The sequence below is a fragment of the Hippopotamus amphibius genome, chromosome 5 (assembly GCF_030028045.1).
Source record: "Hippopotamus amphibius kiboko isolate mHipAmp2 chromosome 5, mHipAmp2.hap2, whole genome shotgun sequence".
NCBI classification, from domain to species: domain Eukaryota; kingdom Metazoa; phylum Chordata; class Mammalia; order Artiodactyla; family Hippopotamidae; genus Hippopotamus; species Hippopotamus amphibius.
In genome coordinates, this window is record NC_080190.1 from 36,187,645 (window position 1) to 36,206,257 (window position 18,613).

The 18,613-nt window shown below is 41.4% G+C and overlaps 1 protein-coding gene across 2 annotated transcripts in view; it reads left to right on the forward strand.

The window, feature by feature from the left end:
• Positions 1–1,039: 1,039 nt before the first annotated feature.
• Positions 1,040–18,613, forward strand: part of IDE (insulin degrading enzyme) — a 108,602-nt gene continuing 91,028 nt past the window's right edge. Inside the window, exon 1 of one of the 2 annotated variants that reach the window (XM_057734248.1) lies at positions 1,040–1,208. In XM_057734248.1, coding sequence (XP_057590231.1) covers positions 1,111–1,208 — 98 coding nt within the window. In that variant the 5' untranslated portion in view covers positions 1,040–1,110. The remainder of the gene's footprint in view (positions 1,209–18,613) is intronic. The other variant, XM_057734247.1, reaches the window with a different exon arrangement.

Genomic DNA, 18,613 nt, shown 5'->3' on the forward strand with positions numbered 1-18,613 from the left:
TGCCTTTAGCTGAAACTGGTAAAAAAGATCCCCAAGTACCTCTTTGATGAATAGGGGATCCACTTAGGGGATGCTTCTCCTGAATTCCCATTTGAAGCTGTGATAGGATTCAGAGCACTGTTTTTGGCTGCAGTCTCTGGTCTGCCACATCAGGAACCTAAAAGCATTCAGGCTAGAGAACAGCTAAGCCTAACTGCGCTTTTCCTTTAAAGATCCCTGTAAAAATAAGGCTCGGGAAAGTCAGATTCATAACAACTATTAAATTGTTCTCGGATGCAAAACATCAGAAAGCCATCGGGAAAACTAAGTCTTGTCTTACCAATAGTGACTGAAGTACACTGACAATAGTAGTAGTACTACACAAATTTAAATATATATATAGTAGTAGTACAGAGTGGTAGATTCTATTCCGGATTTGTAAATCCACGAAAGCCTTGTTTTGCTGTGGCCTATCCCATCTCCACCTCGCTCTTTGAAAGGCTGCTAGTTTCCCAGGGTGGAAACTCCCCCCAGGGGCCCGGCCTCCCTCTGGGGGGCCCTCGGGTCTAACTTCTCCCGGGTCGCCAACCCCTCCGTCCACGTCCCCTTCGCGCTCTAGAGGGAGCCCGCGGGCCGCGCACCCGCCGCCGATTCGTTTTGTGGGAGGCCGCCTCGTCCGCGGACCTTGTTCCAACACCTGCACTGCCGCTGCCGACAGCCAATGGGGCGCCTCCGCAAACATGGCCCCTCGTGCCCTCACCGTATTTGTGAGCCCACCCCCCCCGCCCGCCCGCCCGCCCGCCCGCCCCGCTAACACAGAGCCAGAAACACATCGTCGCCCTCACGCGTGCGCCCGGCGTGACCCAGCAGAGCCCCTCCCCGCCCCGGGAAGCCTGGTGCCTGGGTTTCCACAGCCCCCCGGCCAGACTCCGTCCCTCCCGCTAGCTCCGGCCTAGGCCGCCCGCCATCCCCGCCCTGTCGGGCTCCAGGCAAAACCCGGAGAGGCCGCCGCTCGGAGGCTCCCGGGAGGCGGCGCGGCGCGGCGCGGCGGAGTGAGCATGCGCAGTGAGCAAGGCCGGCTCCGGCGCTAGAAGGAAGCGATCGCGGTGATCCCGGCGGCTGCGCTGGGGTATGCGGTACCGGCTAGCGTGGCTGCTGCATCCCGCGCTGCCAAGCACCTTCCGCTCGGTCCTCGGCGCCCGCCTGCCGCCTCCGGAGCGCCTCTGTGGGTAAGCCGAGCGGAGCGCCTGGGCCCTCGGGGCCCGCGGGTCACGGTGGTTTGGAGCTCGGGTTGCAAAGTGGTGATTCAGCACTTAAAGCCGCCGCCGCCGTCCCTCACGCCGCCCGTCCCGCCGGCCTGGGGCCGGGACGGCCGCTGTGAGGCCGCCCGGGGCCCGGAAGGGCGGCGCGAGGGGCCTTGCCCGGAGAGGAGGGCGTCCCTCGGGCGGTGAGGGCGGACGGAGGCTGTGCCCCGGGGTCACCGGGCATGTGTCACAAGAGCGGGGGGCGCGGGGCACGGGGCGCGGGCGCGGACAGTCACCCGGGCCCGCTCCCGGCAGCCACGCCGGGCCGCGCCACTCTCGGAGGAGTCTGCCTGTGAGGGGCCGGGAGCCCGAGGCGGACTGTCCCTGGCCGTGGAGTCAAGGATCCGAGGCCAGGGAGACCGCTTCGCACCTTCCTCTCAGCCCCTCTTTTTCCTATGCGGGCTGAGTTTCCACTCCTCTGTGGAAATGCCAGCCTTGGGGAGTGTAAAAGTTTGCCTGCCTCCGCCTTCGCGAGTAGCCGAGTGTTGGCTTTCCTGTCGGAGGGGAGTTTGGGAGCCGAAAGGGATCCTTGGGATCCTGGGATCCTTCACAGCAGCTCCCTTGTTTCACACCTGAGACAACCGAGGCCCGGGAGAGATTGTGTGATATCCTCACAATTGCAGAGCTTGTGGCAGAAACCAGGATTGGGACGCAGGTTTTTGCCATCCGGTGGCGTGCTCTCTCCACTTGGCTGCTCTGTGTGTACTAGAAATTTTCAGCGTTGTAGCGAACGCTGAGTACCCTTTACTGTGAGTAAGGGGTAACTGGCAAAGATGGGCAGTATTGTTTTGCCCTGCTTAGATACATTATTTGAACTCCTTCTCTGGTTTAAAAAATATCTTGGACCTAATAAGTGCGGGGCACAGTGATGGCACTCTGTGGAATTAATGTGGTCTGTCTTCAGAATTGTTGGAGCGGATTGAGATGCCAGGAGAGGATAGCCTGCTGAGAGGGTCAGAAGATGGGCAGTATGGGTTTTAGGAGCACGGTGTGGGACAGAGATGAAGTAGGGGGTCTGGGCTGGCCTTTGAAGGAAGGGCAGAAGGTGGGTGGGGGTGGGTGTAATCCTTCCTAGGTGTGCAGGTTAGTCTGTCTGTGTTGGAAGGACGGTGAGCAGATTAGTTGGAGCCTTAGAGAATTTCCTTGGGGGAATTAGGAGGAAACAAGTACTGTGTTAAAAAAGTAGGAGAATGCTAGCTTGGCTTTTGGATTTTAGTTGGGCTTTTCCCAGTGAATAATAGGTAGGGAGCCATTAAGAGTTTCTGAGGTGGGAAGTGATCTTATGAAACTGGTAGTTTAGGAAAATTAGTTTGGCAGCTGTACGCAGGATTGTGAGGGAGTGGAGAGACCTGAGGCAGAGCAACCGGTTGGGACTTAGTCTTTGCTGCCTGAACTAGGATAGTAGTAATGGTGCTAAAGGAGGCCTAATGTAAATGAAGAATCTGGGGGACTTGTTCTCCCTCTTCTATTTCCCACTACACCACAGAACCCTCTTAGTTTATAAAGTGGATTGCAAAAAGATCCCTGAGTTTAGAGAGAGAAGTGGAGGTGCTGAGCATAGGCGGGGTACCTCCTTGGGCCTCCTCCATGTTAGAACACTTTTTAAAGTTGTTGCTAATAGGCTGTTTCACTCCACCTTATCTCCAGTGTACGAAATTAGTGATTTTAAAGAAAGTGTTGCTGTGAAATCCATCTAGGGGTGCAGACTTGTGATCTCCGGAAGAAAAGAACTTCTCCTGGGATCAATAACAAGCCACTGCTCAGGTTTAAGGAGCACAGCAACAGTTTATTAGGGAGAGAAAGTACAATAGCTTCCGGCTCAGACACCAGAAGGGGTGGAGAGACCCACTATGGAATCATACATGTGTCTTATATATCCTAAAAATAGAGGAGTTAATCATAACCCCCACCTAGTTACTTTTAACAATAGGAATTTACAACAGCAATGGATTGACTACTGAACACAGTGACTTTAGCCTGAGGATTAAGGATTGATCTTCCCCAAAGGGTCATGATATTCATCAGAATTTAAAATTTCTTGACTCAGCCCTTAGCTTACAATCAAGATTACCAAGGAGAGTTGCAAGAATCAATCTTAAGAAAAGAAGGAGTTTTAAGCTTTAAATCACATTCTCAAGTCTTCCGCCCTTCCCCTGGCCAGTCAAGCCCGGGAGCTCTCACTGAAGTTCTCAAAAGCATCAATTTTAAGTTTTATACAACTGAAAGGTTTACATGTTCTACTTACAATTCTATTTTCTCCATGGTTTTCTGCCACTGTTCTTCACTTTCACTGATGAAGTCCAGGGCATGGGTTGAACAACCAGAACTTCAAAATAAGGTGGTTCTTAGAGAGGGAGGGAAATTCGAGATCCAAAGCATAATAAATGAGATCAACCATTTAGAAAGCTCTACACTAAAAATTAGTGGCTGAGGCCAGTAAGGAAAATGCATGTCCAATCAGAGGCGTCAGGGTGTAGTTTTAGGAAGGAACATACTAACACCTGAAGGTACCATATATTCCCATCCTAAGGAAGGTACTCAATTCTACTCTAGAATAGTAGGAGAATGTGTTAACAGATGGTTATGTAGGTGTTTGCTGGAAGAGCTGGGATTTAACCTGTATCTGTCTGGTGCCAGAGCCTGAGCTCTTAACTGTTATTTTATACTGCCTTTGCCAGTGTTTGGGCGTTTGTTTTCCATTCTAACCTCTTGAGAAAGAAGTGGTCTTAAAGCATTTGTATAAGATCAGTTCATTTAAAAAGCAGTCGGGGGGACTCGAGGGAGGGTGGGGGGGGAGTCAAGGGAGGGAGGGAATACGGGGATATGTGTATAAAAACAGATGATTGAACTTGGTGTACCCCCCCAAAAATAATAAATAAATAAATAAAAATTTAAAAAAAAAAGCAGTCTCATTGTTCAGTGTTCAGCTATTGGATGAATTGGGGCTCTGCAGAATTATCTGAACCTGGGGGCCCCTGGAGGTAATAGTCCAGCCCCTGGTAACCACTTGAAACACCTGAGCATCAGTCCTCTCACTTTGCAGGTAGCTCTATTTTTCATTTCTCTGTTCTGCAGGCTTAAGAAACAGTGGTATGACAGGAGGGACTACCTATTAAGATTCAGGCTTTTAAACCACTTTTAACCAGAACAGTCTTTTAACAGTTAAAAGGACAGGATGCCCTTGAATATTTTTAGCATTAGCCACACACATAAAAAGTTACATTCTGCCTATCTGCCTCAAAGGTTAGAATTGGGCACCATCTCAAGGACTGACGTGGGGAGCAGAAGTTCCATATGTTACGTTGAGAATTGGTTTCCTTTCCGTTTTTCTGTTGGTGTTCTAGATCTCCTAAACAGGTACCAGAGGCTCAGCCTACCTTTCAGCCAGGGTGATAAGGCTAAAGCACTCTCCTTCCACAGGGTTCGCTTCTCTAAGGTATGTCGGGTTCTGGAGGCTTAGGTAGGGTGTTCCTAACTGGCTTGTCTTCAGTCTGCCCCCACTCTTCTTTATCTGTTCATTCAGCCTTACTTGAATGCCTCTTCTGTAGTGATCACTCACTGTACTCAGTGCTGTGGGGGATGCAGAGACAGTCAATTATAAGTTCTGTCCTCAAGGAGCATTCAGTCAAGTAGTGAGTAGTTCCACTCCTTCACCTCTGACCTTTCACTAAACATCTCCACTTTCGTGTTCTGTTCCTTCTTTGAATTTATTTTGAAAAGCAACTCAGTATTATTATCACAGTACTCTTTTTTTTTTTTTTAAACTAGTAGATCACATTTTCCTTATTTATTTGGTTATGCCAGGTCTTAGTTGCTCCCTACTTGTGGCAGGCGGGCTCCTTAGTTGTGGCATGTGGGCTCTTTAGTTGTGGCATGTGGGATCTAGTTCCCTGACCAGGGATCAAACCTAGGCCCCCTGCATTGGGAGGGCTGAGTGTTAGCTTCTGGACCACCAGAGAAGTCCCTACAGTACTCTTCTTTTAAAATGGTACTTATATTCTCTGATCAAGTTTTTTTACTTCCTCCTCCTAGTCCTCCCCACCTCCCTCCTTTTGCAGTTCAGTATTTGGAGTTCAGCACTGTCTCTCAATCACATCATCTTGATCTTTTTCTTTATTTCCCCGCCCCTCCCTAAGTCCTATATCTTGGTCATAAGTATTTCATTATTCACACTTTCCAACTGTGTATTTTCTTACAATAAAAAATTATGAAAAAAATTGTACTTATAAAATTCTTAGAGTTAAAAGGCTATAAAAGCTTTTATTCCTCCCAAAGAACTGTATACTTTCTCTTTGCCTATTAAGAGTATGTAACTTAAAAAAAAAAGAAGAAAAAGAAAAAAGTGGGACTCACAAGCTGTTCCCTGAGGGGAAGTTATCACGAGCTGCCTGACATATTTATCCTATGAATGAATTAATGGTTTTCCCTCATTTAGCTTGAAAATTGGAGTGATCTTTGAATCTCTCCTTTCCTTTCATTGTCTATTCCCAAGACCAAACTCTATTGAATCTTTCATCTTAAAATTTCTTGGAGTAAACTAGATCATCCATCAGAATCCTAGTTCAGGGCATAATAAATCTTCCCTGACATCTCACATATTCAAGTTTTATAAATGATTTTTCCAGACTCCTGTCTTCCTACTAGTTGATCCTTATCATCACATTAATCCTACTAGTATACCACTTTCACCATGCTATTGTCTTGTTTAGACACCACCAGTGGTTCTGCACTATTTCAAGATCAAGTCCAAACTTCTTGACCCAGCACTTAAGCATCTCATAAGCTGATCTTAGCCCAACTTTTCAACCTAACTTCACTCTTCTCTGGTCAGACTCACTAATTTACTGATTCTTGTACATGACTCGTTCATTCCCATTTTAGAATGCCCTTCCCTCTTTTCTTTATATGACTCAATCTGTCCTTTTTTTTTTAGATCTTATACATGTCACACAGTTATCTTTCCTTTTTGTGAACTTAATGATCTTAAGATATTTTGAAATATCTGTTTTACATTAAACCATATACTGCCTCATTTTTTTTACTCTTTTAATTATTTAATGTTATATATGCCAGAGTGTATAGGACAAAGAAGAATAACAAAATGAACATCCGTGTACCCTCTATCTAGTTTGGGAAATTTCCAGTAATTTTGAAGCCCTCTGTGCTCATCTCCCCTGGAGAGATGATGTTATCCTATACTTGCATAATAATTCCCTAGATTTTTCTTTATTGCTTTATCAATCTTAATATATTCCTAAACAGTACATTGTTTAGTTTTGTCTCCTGTTGACCTTTGTGGAAAATTTTCTTCTCCCAGTTATTTTTTTTCATTTAACATTGTGTTTGAGATTCATTCACATAGATATATGTGTTCACTGTTGAAAGACAATCTTATGTGATTGTCACTAATTAGTTTTCTTTTCTATTGTTGATGGGGATTTGAGTTTTCTTATTTCCTTTTTTCCCCCTATCACAAATAATCCATGTGGTAGGCTTGCCCTAGTACCCAGTCTTCTTTACTTACACTTTACCTACGCCAGGGTTCTCATCCTGTCACATGTATATGCTGTGTCCAATTTGTAACCACTTACCACATGTGCTTATTTAAATGTGAATTAACTGAAATTAACAGTTCGGTTCCTCAGTCACCCTGCCTACATTTCAAGTCATTTGTGGCCTGTGGCTGCCATACAGGGCAGTGCAGATATAGAACATATCCATTATCGCAGAAGTTTTATGAAACTGGCCTGATCTCTACCAGAACCTCTCCCCTGAATTTCAGATTTAGGTAATAAACTTCCTACTCAACATTTTCCTTTGGATGTCTGATACACATCTTAAACTGATCATGTCCAAAATCTGTCTCCAAATCTTCTACCTCAAAACCTGCTCCTGGCACAGTCTTCTTCATCTCAGTTAATGACGTCTCTGCTCTTCCAGTTGTTTAGGCTAACAACTTGGAATCATCCTTAACTCCTTTTTTGTTCTCATAGCCCTCATCCAATCAGCATATACATCCAGATTCAGACTCTTCTCACTGCCACCACCTGGATTCTAATCACAGCATTTTACCCAGATTACTATAATAGCCCTTTAACCAGTTTCTTTGCTTCTGCACATGCTACTGTACATATACCCTGCTCTTGTCACCACTGGCAACATGATCTTTTTGAAATCCAAGTCATACATCTTTGTAGGGAATATAGAAAACCTTGCAGTTGATCCACATTTTGTTCAGACTTAAAGTCCTTATAATGGTCAGGAAGGCCCTGTGGGGTCTGGCCTTGCATTACCTCTCTGATTTTGTTTCCAAAATGCTCTCACCTCCTCCAGTCACACTGGTCTCCTTGCTTGACTCTCTCTTGCTCAGATTATTTGCACTGTTGTGCCTCTGCTCAGAATGCCCTTGCACAAGATGGAGGGAAGCTTCACAGAGAATATGGTTATTTGAGCAAATGCCTTTGAAGGGAATATAAAATTTGGATAAACAGAGAAAGGAAAGAGAGAGAATATTTTAGATAGAAGGAATGGTATTAGCAAAGGCTTAGAAGTATATTGTCCAATTCACAGTAAAATCAAGTGACTGTGAGATTTTATCATAAAGGAAGTAGAGAGCCTCAGATACCTTTTGAGTAGTAGTGACATCATGTAAGCTGCGTTTTTGGACGATTAATCTGGCTATTTTTTGGAAGTACAGTTGAAATGCAAGCAGAGATTGACAGAGGATAAAGAAGTAGTGCAAATAACAAGGAAAGGAGAGTGTCTGCAGAATATATGTGTGAAAGAAGATTCAACAGGGTATGGGGGAGATGGAGGAATCAAAGAGGCTTAAGGACTTGGGCCTGAGTGACTTTGAAATTAGCTAGGAGGGACCACCAGGGTAAAGAAGGCTCTTGTGGGAAGATTTAGCTGCAGGCAGTGGGAAGAGGTCCAGCCAGGTGAGATGTCAGTGCTGCCTGGTGGGTGGCTGGTGTTCTAAAGGCAATACCAAGAGAACAGGTTGTTCAGGTATAGCGGTAGGGCACCAGTAGTGCAGTCAGGTTGGCACTTCAAGAGCTGGCTATATTGGGAAGTTGGATGACTTGAGGTCCCTCAGGACAGCGGACCAGATTGAGCAGTCCTTAAATACCCAAAAAGAGAATCAAAATGATGATCCAGTTTGTAGATTGGTAGCTCAGGGAAGAGTTCAATTAAAAAATAATGATGATCCTTTGCCCAGCATTACAGGCTACTTTATTTTAAGAGGTGTAGAGTTATATTTGGAGCCAGGACCTCTGAGAGAAGCAAGGATCCATATAATGGCATCCCTGGCACCTAGCACAATATCTGGCACATAGTAGGAGTTCATTATTTGTTGGATGAATTTGACAGGGACATGGGCTCCTGGAAGTAGGATGCCCTAGTCATAAATGTAATTCAATGTCTGTTTACAATTTGCCATTTCCATGCTCTAAATGTCAGTGTAGCCAGTAACTAGTATTTTTGTGTGTGTGCGAGTTTCTTATTATAAAGAAATTAGAGGTTGTAGTGTATTTCCAAGATTTCTTGCAGGTCTGAATTATTCATAGGAACTAAGTTGGTTTGAAAAGGGTTAGGGCATAAGGGACAGGACAGTGTGGTGGAAAAGCGCTCTACATATTGTACAAAGACTCAATTCAACTGGATTCTAGTCTTGGTCTGCCATGAGCTTGGCTGTGTGGTTGTGGGTGCTGGACCAGATCATCTTTAAAGCTCCTCCTAACTCCGTGAATCTGAGACCTATTGTTTATAAAAACTCTAATCTATGTTAGAACCTCAGAAGGAATATTGCCTTGCTCTATAGCTGTGCTTTGGCTCTGAGAATAGGCAGTTTCTCATAATCAGTTGGAGTCATGATCCTAGTATAATTGAGTTACTGGCAGTAAAGATTGTATAATTGTTTTATGAAGTGATATATAATAAAGAATATTCCTTTTGACAGCTCATCTGATATATATCAATATTTGTAATCAGTGCTTTTAATAGTTTTCATGTTTTAAATAACTATAGTTTCCTTTGTAATATAACAACAAAGTCTTAATCAAGATCAGTTTATGAGGAAGATAATACTGCTTATTACGGAGCTTTTTGTCACAAAGGATCCAAATTCACTTGCAATAGTAACTGAATAAAAAATATCCAGCAATTCAGTGACTAGCATGGGCCTGCAACTCATTTGTTTTTGTTTTTGCTTTCTTCTATCTACTGAACACAAAAGAAAATGGCTTGTGGGGCAAACCTAATGCATAATTGACTTTCTTAAGGAATGAGATTCTGAATTTAGTATTTATACTCGTGATTTTTTTTTTTTTTGACATACTGAAAATGATGCTAAAAATCAAACATCCTGCCTTTTAAGGGAAAACTTGAGTCTGTTTAACACAGTGGAAGGGCAGAGTCTTAACCACTGGACCTTCAGGGAAGTCCCCACATTCAACTTTTTGAGCTATTTATTTTGCAATTTATTTTAATATTTCCAAATAATATGCTAATACTGTTATTCCTTGATTTCTTAATTTTAAGAATTATCTGTTGATTTGTTTTTACAGTAGATAAGGATTTAACTCTCTTCCCTTATCCTTTCTTCTTGCTTCATCTTACCAAACTAGTTATATCACAGATTTAAAAAAAATTTATTTATTTGGCTGTGTTGGGTCTTCGTTGCTGTACGCGGGCTTTCTCTAGTTGTGGTGGGCGGGGGCTACTCTTCCTTGCAGTGCACAGGCTTCTCATTGCAAGCTCTAGGCACGAGAGCTTCAGTAGTTGCAACATGGGGGCTCAGTAGTTGTGGCTCACGGGCTCTAGGGCCAGGCTCAGTAGTTGTGGCACACGGGCTTAGTTACCCCGTGGCATGTGGCATCTTCCCGGACCAGGGATTGAACTTGTGTCTCTTGCATTGGCAGGTGGATTCTTAACCACTGTGTCACCAGGGAAGTCCCCAGATTTTGGATATAGCAGTCTTCAGTATTTATATTATTGTGTCTTTGCAAATATTATTCACTGCTAGGCTAAGTAGTGTAATCTGATTACATTCTTTTTCTTGTTCATATTTTTGTTTTTGCCTTTTGTCATTTTTTGTTTACTAATTTCTGCTTCTGTTGCTTCCACAGCCACTTATACAGTTTCCCACATGACCAAACTTATTAAATTATCTATTGATTCCATAGTTCTTCCTTGGGGACTTTCCCTCCAGACACTTTCCCCTCAGCTACAGTCTGGACTAGTTTTGCTCCAGGCCTGCTGTAAAGTGGTTGCCTGGAATTTCCCTTTGTTTCTCTCCTATAATGAATGCATTTCCTGAATCTCATATTTTGTTCTATCTTGGTTTGCTCCTTCATTCAAAAGATACGTGGTATATTTGAAGCATGTATTCCAGTAACTTCTTGAGAAAGATAGCACATGGGAGATAACTTTTTAAAAGGTCTTCTGATGATTTCCTAAACAGAAAAGTATAGATCTGGGTTTTAGTATGAATCTACACATTTGTAGAATATATCTTCAAAATTGAGGAAGCTGGTCTGAATGGCTTCCACTCTTCCGTCAGGCTCTAGAGTTGTAGAATTCTAAATACTTGAGAATTAAATGATTTTACAGATTATTTAGCAAATCGTTAAAGCAGCAAACTTTTGAAGAGACTCTTTGCAGAACTTTGACAAAAAAAGACATAATATACTTTTCTTTTTTTCCTCCTTTCTTTCTTTTGATCTTCGCAGATTTCCATTTTATTTTTTTCTTGTAGTTTTATTGAGAACTAATTGACATACAGCATGGTGTAAGTCTTAGGTATACAACATAATAATTTGACTTACATACACCCTGAAATGATTACTACAGTAAGTTTACTGAACATCCATCATCTCATATAGATACAAAAGTAAAGAAACAGAAAAAAAATTTTTTTCCTTGTAATGTGAACTCTTAGGACTTAACTCTCGTAACAATTTTCATAATATAGCATAGAAAAGTGTTAATTATGTTTATCATATTGTACATTACATCCCTAGCACTTAATTTATCTCATAACTGGACGTTTGTACCTTTTGAGTGCCTACATCCAATTCTTCCTTCCCCCATCCCTCTGCCTCTGGTAACCACAAATCTGATATCTTTTTCTAAAAGGTTTTTTTAAAAAAAGTATTTATTTATTTATTTACTTACTTATTTGGCTGCGCCGGGTCTGTAGGTGTGGCATGAAGGATCTTCGTTGCCACGTGCACGATCTTTAGTTGCGACATGTGGCATCTAGTTCCCTGACCAGGGATGGAACCCAGGCCCCATGCATTGGGAGCACGAAGTCTTAACTGCTGGACCACCAGGGAAGTCCCTGTTTGTTTTTGAAGTATAATTGACCTACAACACTATGTTAGTTCCTGTTACACAACATAGCAATTTGATATTTCTGTACATTTCAAAATGATCACCATGGTAAGTCTAGTTACCATCTCTCATCATACAAAGATATTACATAATTACTGAATATATTCCTCACACTGTACATTTCACACCCATCACTCATTTATTTTGTAACTGGAATTTTGTACCTCTTAATCTCCCTCACCTATTTCTCTCCTCCCCCAACCCCTTCCCCTCTGGCAACTACCTGTTTGTTCTCTGTGTATGTGATTCTGTTTGTTTGTTCACTTGTTTTGTTTTTTAGATTCTACTTACATGTGAAATCATACAGTATTTGTCTCTCTGTCTGACTTATTTCATTTAATGTAATACCCTCTAGGTCCACCCATGTTGTTGCAGATGAGAAGATTTTATTCTTTTTTTTATGGTTCAGTAATATTCCATTGTTTGACACGTATACACACACACACACATATGTCTCTCACATGTTTATTATACACTTAAATTACTTTATAACTTGGCTATTGTAAATCATGCTACAATGAAATGATATATATACAAAGAACTCATATAACTCAATATCAAAATAAATAATCTGATCAAAAAATGGGCAGAGAGGGGTGGTCCCTGGCAGTCTAGTGGTTAAGATTTCTCCTTCCAGTGCGTGGGGTGTGGGTTTGATCCCTGGTCGGGAAGCTAAAATCCCACATGCCTCAGGGCCAAAAAACCAAAACATAAAACAGAAGCAATATTGTAACAAATTCAATAAAGACTTTAAAAATGGCCCACATCAAAAAAAAATGGGCAGAGAATCTAATAGATATTTTTCCAAGGAAGATATAAAGATGGCCAACAGGAAAGATGCTCAGCTGTCACTAGTCACCAGAGAAATACAAATCAAAACCACAATGAGATCTCACCTCACATCTGTCAGGATAGCTGTTATCAATAAGGCAGCAAATAAGAAGTGTTTAGCGTGGATGTAGAGAAAAGAGAACCTTTGTGCACTGTTGGTGGGAGTGTGTATTGGTATAGCCACTGTGGAAAACAGTGTGGTGGTTCCTCAAAATATTAAAAATAGAACTACCATATGATCCAGCAATTCTGGATATTTATTTGAAGAAAATAAAAACATTAATTCAAAAAGATATATGTAGTCCTGTGTTCATTGCAGCATTATTTACAATAGCCAAGATGTGGAAGTAACCTAAGTGCCCATCAGTAGATGAATGGATAAAGACAATGTGGCGCTTGCGCGTGCGCGTGCGCGTGCACACACATACACAATGTAATATTACTCAGCCATAAAAAGGAATGAAATCCTTTGTTTTTAATCAAATTTAAGAAATTTGTTTTAATGGAGCAGGTGCATTTGAAATTTTGCTTTTCAAACAAGAAAAACTGAAAACAAACATTAGCTCTTTTTTTTCCTTATTTATTTGGTTGGTGAAGGTTTCCCACCTTCCCTTCTTCCCTGGGGCTACTCGGTGGTTTTTGTGTGCTCTGCTGATGGCTAATACAAGTCACCAAGTACAAATCATTAGCCACCATCTGAAGGGGCTAGGTATTGGGTGGCATTTAATTTAGGGTAAAATATTCTTGAGCTCAGAGTTTGTTCCAGGAAGATATCAGTGAACTGGACTCCTGGTTCTGAGTTTGTACTTCCAAACTGCCATCCCATGATGAAATGTCTTATTCTCCCTATAAGTCTGTTCCCTTGGGAGCTAGTGTGATGCAGTGGAAAAGCCACTCTGTCCAGTAGTCAGATGACTTGAGTTAAAGCCCTCTTTGGCATGGGTTGGTTTTGTTATCTTGAACAGGTTACTTTGCATGGGCCTCTTTTTACTTAGGCATTGGACTAAGCTTCAAAATCCCTGAGTCCAAGTAAGTTTTGATTTCTAAATAGCATTGGCTTCTACTGATGTATATAGTCCCTTTTCTTTTCTTTTCTTTTCTTCTCTTTTCTTTTCTTTTCTTGTGCTAAAATGTTGCTGTCTCCTCACTTTGTGTTGTTTTTATTTTAGAGTTATTCTGGCCAACTATAAAGTATGTGGCTATGGGCCAGTAGGCTGGGGTGTGGTATGCAAATATGTTTTGCAGTTGTTTTTTTTTAAATGTATGTAAACACTTAAAAATCCCAAGAGTTCAGTCCCTTTAGGGAAAGTGGCAAGATCTGTGATACTGGGCCCACATTACTCTCTGGCAGCAATTGGCCTGAGCTAAGATTTACTTCCCTTTCATATGGGACATGTATTTCTTCTCACCACAATTTACTCATTTACATTACCCTTTTGGCCTTGTAAGCATTTAGATTCATGACGCTTGCTGTGAAGTGATTAGAAGAAATTAGTCTTATTAGTTTTTAGTCGTAGGTTTTGGTAATAGTAAAAATGAAGCAAAATACACATATAAATTGCTTTGAAGCTACAGAAATGATTGTGTAATCAAGACTACTTTGCCTTGTTTATGGTTTGCAAAGAATTATCATATCATGTTATTTGATCCTTATGTCAACTGAATGTAGACAGAGAAATCAAAAAATCCCACATCTTTTAAGAAGTTGACTTCAGGTTGCTCTGCTGCATCTGTATTCACCTTATAGTCTAGAACCTGGGCAAGGCTGATGGAGTGACAGTGGGTGGGTATAGAAGAGCATTAAGCTTGCTTCTAGAAAAGTTGGAAGAGCTCGTCAACCTGGGCTAGATGGGCAAACCTAAAAGGAGTAGTATGTCTCTTCTCCCAGTCTGTGAGGCATCTCCAGAGATGCCCAACAAGAAGAGAGCAGGAAAAGTGAAAAAATTAGTGTATAGCATGTCAAGAAGATGATGTGTATAATGTAACAGGTTGGGGAAGGCGGAGAGAAACAAGATGACTATATTAGGGTCTCTGGTAGATCAGTTCACATAAATAAGGCAGATGTGAACACTGACACTGGGAAGATACCATTCCTAGAAGCTGAGTAGATAAGACTTTCTGGTCAGTTGAATACATGATTAAAACAATAGACTTTTTTTTTTCTTCTAAGGTAAAATGGATATTTGTTTGTACTTAAACTTATAAATCTACCAGCCAGACTGATACTAATGTTATCATGACTCAGCAAAATACAAAACATCTTTCCACAAATATTAGAGTAATGGACAAATTAGGGGTTGTAATAATATAAATGTTATATATATTTATAATAGCTTTATTGATACCATACAATTCATTCATTTAAAGTATACCAGTAAGTGGCTTTTAGTATATTCACAGAGTTTTGCAGCCATCACCACAATCAATTTTAGACATCTTTATCCACTCAGAAAGAAAACCCTCACCTGTTAGCGTTGAATTCCCATTCCCCTCTTCCTCTAGCCCCTGGCAACAATTAATTTACTTTCTGTCTCTAAGGATTTGTCTGTTCTGAATATTTCATATAAATGGAATCATGCAATATGTGGTCTTTTGTGTTTGACTTCTTTCACTTAGCATAATGTTTTCAGAGTTTGTCCATGTTGTAGCATGTGTCAGTGCTTCATTCCTTTTTATTGTTGATTGATATTCCATTATATGGATATGCCACATTTATTTATCCATTAATCAGTTGATGGACATCTGGGTTGTTTACAGCCTTAGAATATTACGAATAAGACAGCTATGAACATGCAGGTGCAAGTTCTGTGTGTATATATGTTCTCATTTCTCCTGGGTGTACCTAGCAATGGAAATGCTAGGTCATGTGCAAACTGTATTTAACCTTTTCAGGAACTGCCAGACTGTTTTCTAAATGTAAGTGTAAAGTTGCACCACTTTACATTCCTACCAGCAGTGTATGAGGGTTCCAATTTCTTCACATCCTTACTAACACTTGTTATTATATGTGTTTTTTGTTACAGCCATCCTGTTGTATGTGAGGTGGTATTTCATTGCAATTTTGATTTGCGTTTGCCTGATGGCTAATGATGTTAAGTATCTTTTCATGTGCTTATTACCCATTTGTATTATGTATCTTCTTTGGAGAAATGTTTGTTCAGATCCTTTGCCTATTTTTTTCAGCTGGGTTGTCTTGTTATTGAGTTGTAAGTGTTCTTTATATATTCTACATATGTCTCTTTTCAGATATATGATCTGCAAGTGTTTTCTCCCATTCTGTAGGTTGTCTTTTTCTTGATGGTGTTCTTTGAAGCACAGAGTTTTAAATTTTGATCATTTAATTTATCATTTTTTTAATTGCTTGTGCTTTTGAGGTCATACCTAAGAAACCACTGCCTAATCCAAGTTCATAAAGATTTACCCTTATGTTTCCTTCTAAGAGCTTTATTGTTATGACTCTTACATTTAGGTCTTTGATCTGTTTCGAGTTAATTTTTGTATATGGTGTAAGGTAGGAGACCAGCTTCATCTTTTTGCATGTGGATGTCTGGTTGTCCCAGCACCATTTGTTGAAAAGACTATTCCTTCCCCCCATTGATTTGTTTTGGTATCCTTGTCAGAAATCAGTTGATTGTAGGGGTGAGGGTTTCAATCTTTTATTAATATGTAAAGTCTGTTTTTATCCAGACCACACTATTTTGATTACTGTAGCTTTATTGTAAGTTTTGAAATCAGGAAATTTGAGTCCTCCAACTTTATTCTTATTTTTCAATACTAATTTCCATACAGATTTTAGGATGAGCTTGTCAGTTTCTGAAAAGAAGCAACCAGATGGGATTTTGATCTATGTGGGGAGTATTGCTATCTTTTTTTAAAATATTTATTTATTTGTTTGTTTATTATTTGCTGCATTGGGTCTTTGTTGCTGCACTCAGGCTTTCTCTAGATGCAGTGAGCGGGGGCTGCTCTTTGTTGCGGTGCGCAGACTTCTCCTTCCGGTGGCTTCTCTTGTTGCAGAGCTGGGCTCTAGGTGTGCAGGCTCAGTAGTTGTGGTGCATGGGCTTAGTTGCTCCGCAGCATGTGGGATCTTCCTGGACCAGGAATCAAACCTGTGTCCCCTGCATTGGCAGGCAGATTCTTAACCACTGTGCCACCAGGGAAGTCCCAGGAGTATTGCTGTCTTAAAGATATTAAATCTTCTAACCCATGAATATGGAATTCTTTCCATTTATTTAGATCTTATTTAATTACTTACAATAGCATTTTGCAGTTTTCACTGTATAAGTTTTCTTTTCTTTTTTTAAAACTCTTTATTGGAATATATTTGTTTTGCACTCTTGTACCAGCTTTTGAGGAACACCAAAGTCAATCAGCTGTATTTATGCGTATATCCCCATATCCCCTGCCTCCTGCGACTCCCTCCCCCACTCCCTGTCCTGACCCTCTAAGGCATCTCCCATCATCAAGTTGATCTTTTGTTATATAGCAACTTCCCACTAACTATCTGTTTTACAGTTGGTAGTGTAAATATGTCTATGCTACTCTCTCACTTCGTCCCAGCTTCCCCTTCGCCCCCCACCCCAGCCCCGTGTCTTCAAGTCCATTCTCTACTTCTGTACCTCCACTCTTGCCCTGTCACTGGATTCATCAGTACCATTTCTTCAGAGTCCATATATATGTGTTAGCATACAGTATTTGTTTTTCTCTTTCTGGCTTACTTCACTCTGTATGACAGACTCTAGGTCTATCCACCTCATGACATATAGTTCAATTTCATTCCTTTTTATGACTGAGTAATATTCCATTGTATATATGTGCCATATCTTCTTTATCCATTCATCTGTTGATGGGCATTTAGGTTGCTTCCATGTCCTGGCTATTGTCAGTAGTGCTTCAATGAACATTATGGTACATGTTTCTTTTTGGATTATGGTTTTCTCTGGGTATATGCCCAGTAGTGGGATTGCTGGGTCATATGGTAGTTCCATTTTTAATTTTTTAAGGAATCTCCAGACTATGTTCCATAGTGGCTGTACCAGCTTACATTCCCACCAACAGTGTAGGAGAGTTCCATTTTCTCCACACCCTCTCCAACATTTATTGTTTCTAGCTGTTTTGATGGTGGCCATTCTGACTGGTGTGAGGTGATACCTCATTGTGGCTTTGACTTGCATTTCTCTAATGATTAGTGATGTTGAACATCTTTTCATGTGTTTATTGGCCATCTGTATGTCTTCTTTGTAGAAATGTCTGTTTAGGTCTTCTGCCCATTTGTGGATAGGGTTATTTGCTTTTTCGGTATTAAGCTGCATAAGCTGCTTATGTATTTTGGAGATTAATCCTTTGTCCGTTGCATTGCTTTGTTGGCAAGTATTTTCTCCCATTCTGAGGGTTGTCTTCTTGTCTTGTTTATGGTTTCTTTCACTGTGCAAAAGCTTTTAAGTTTCATTAGGTCCCATTTATTTATTCTTGATTTTATTTCCATTATTCTAGGAGGTATATAAGTTTTCTACTTCCTTGTTAAATTTTCTATTTTATTTTTTGATGCTATTGTAAATGAACTTGTTTTATTTCTTTTTTTAAATGTTTTTTTAAATTAATTTATTTTATTGGCTGTGTTGGGTCTTTTTTGCTGTGCATGGGCTTTCTTTTTTTTAGTTGAGGTGAGTGGGGGCTAGTCTTCATTGTGGTGCGCGGGCTCCTCATTGCTGTGGCTTCTCCTGCTGTGGAGCACAGGCTCTAGGTGCATGGGCTTCAGTAGTTGCAGCACATGGGCTCAGTAGTTGTGGCACACAGGCTTAGTTGCTCTGCGGCATGTGGGATCTTCCTGGAGCAGGGATTGAACCCATGTCCCCTGCATTGACAGGCAGATTCTCAACCACTGCGCCACCTAGGAAGCCCTAATGTTATTTATTTTTTAATTTATTGGCTGTATTGGGTCTTTGTTGCTGGGCGCAGGCTTTCTGTAGTTGTGGAGAGGGAGGGCTACTCTTCATTGCAGTGTACAGGCTTCTTATTGTGGTGGCTTCTCTTGTTGTAGAGCACAGGCTCTAGGTGTGCGGGCTTCAGTAGTTACAGTACATGGGCTCAGTAGTTGTGGTTCT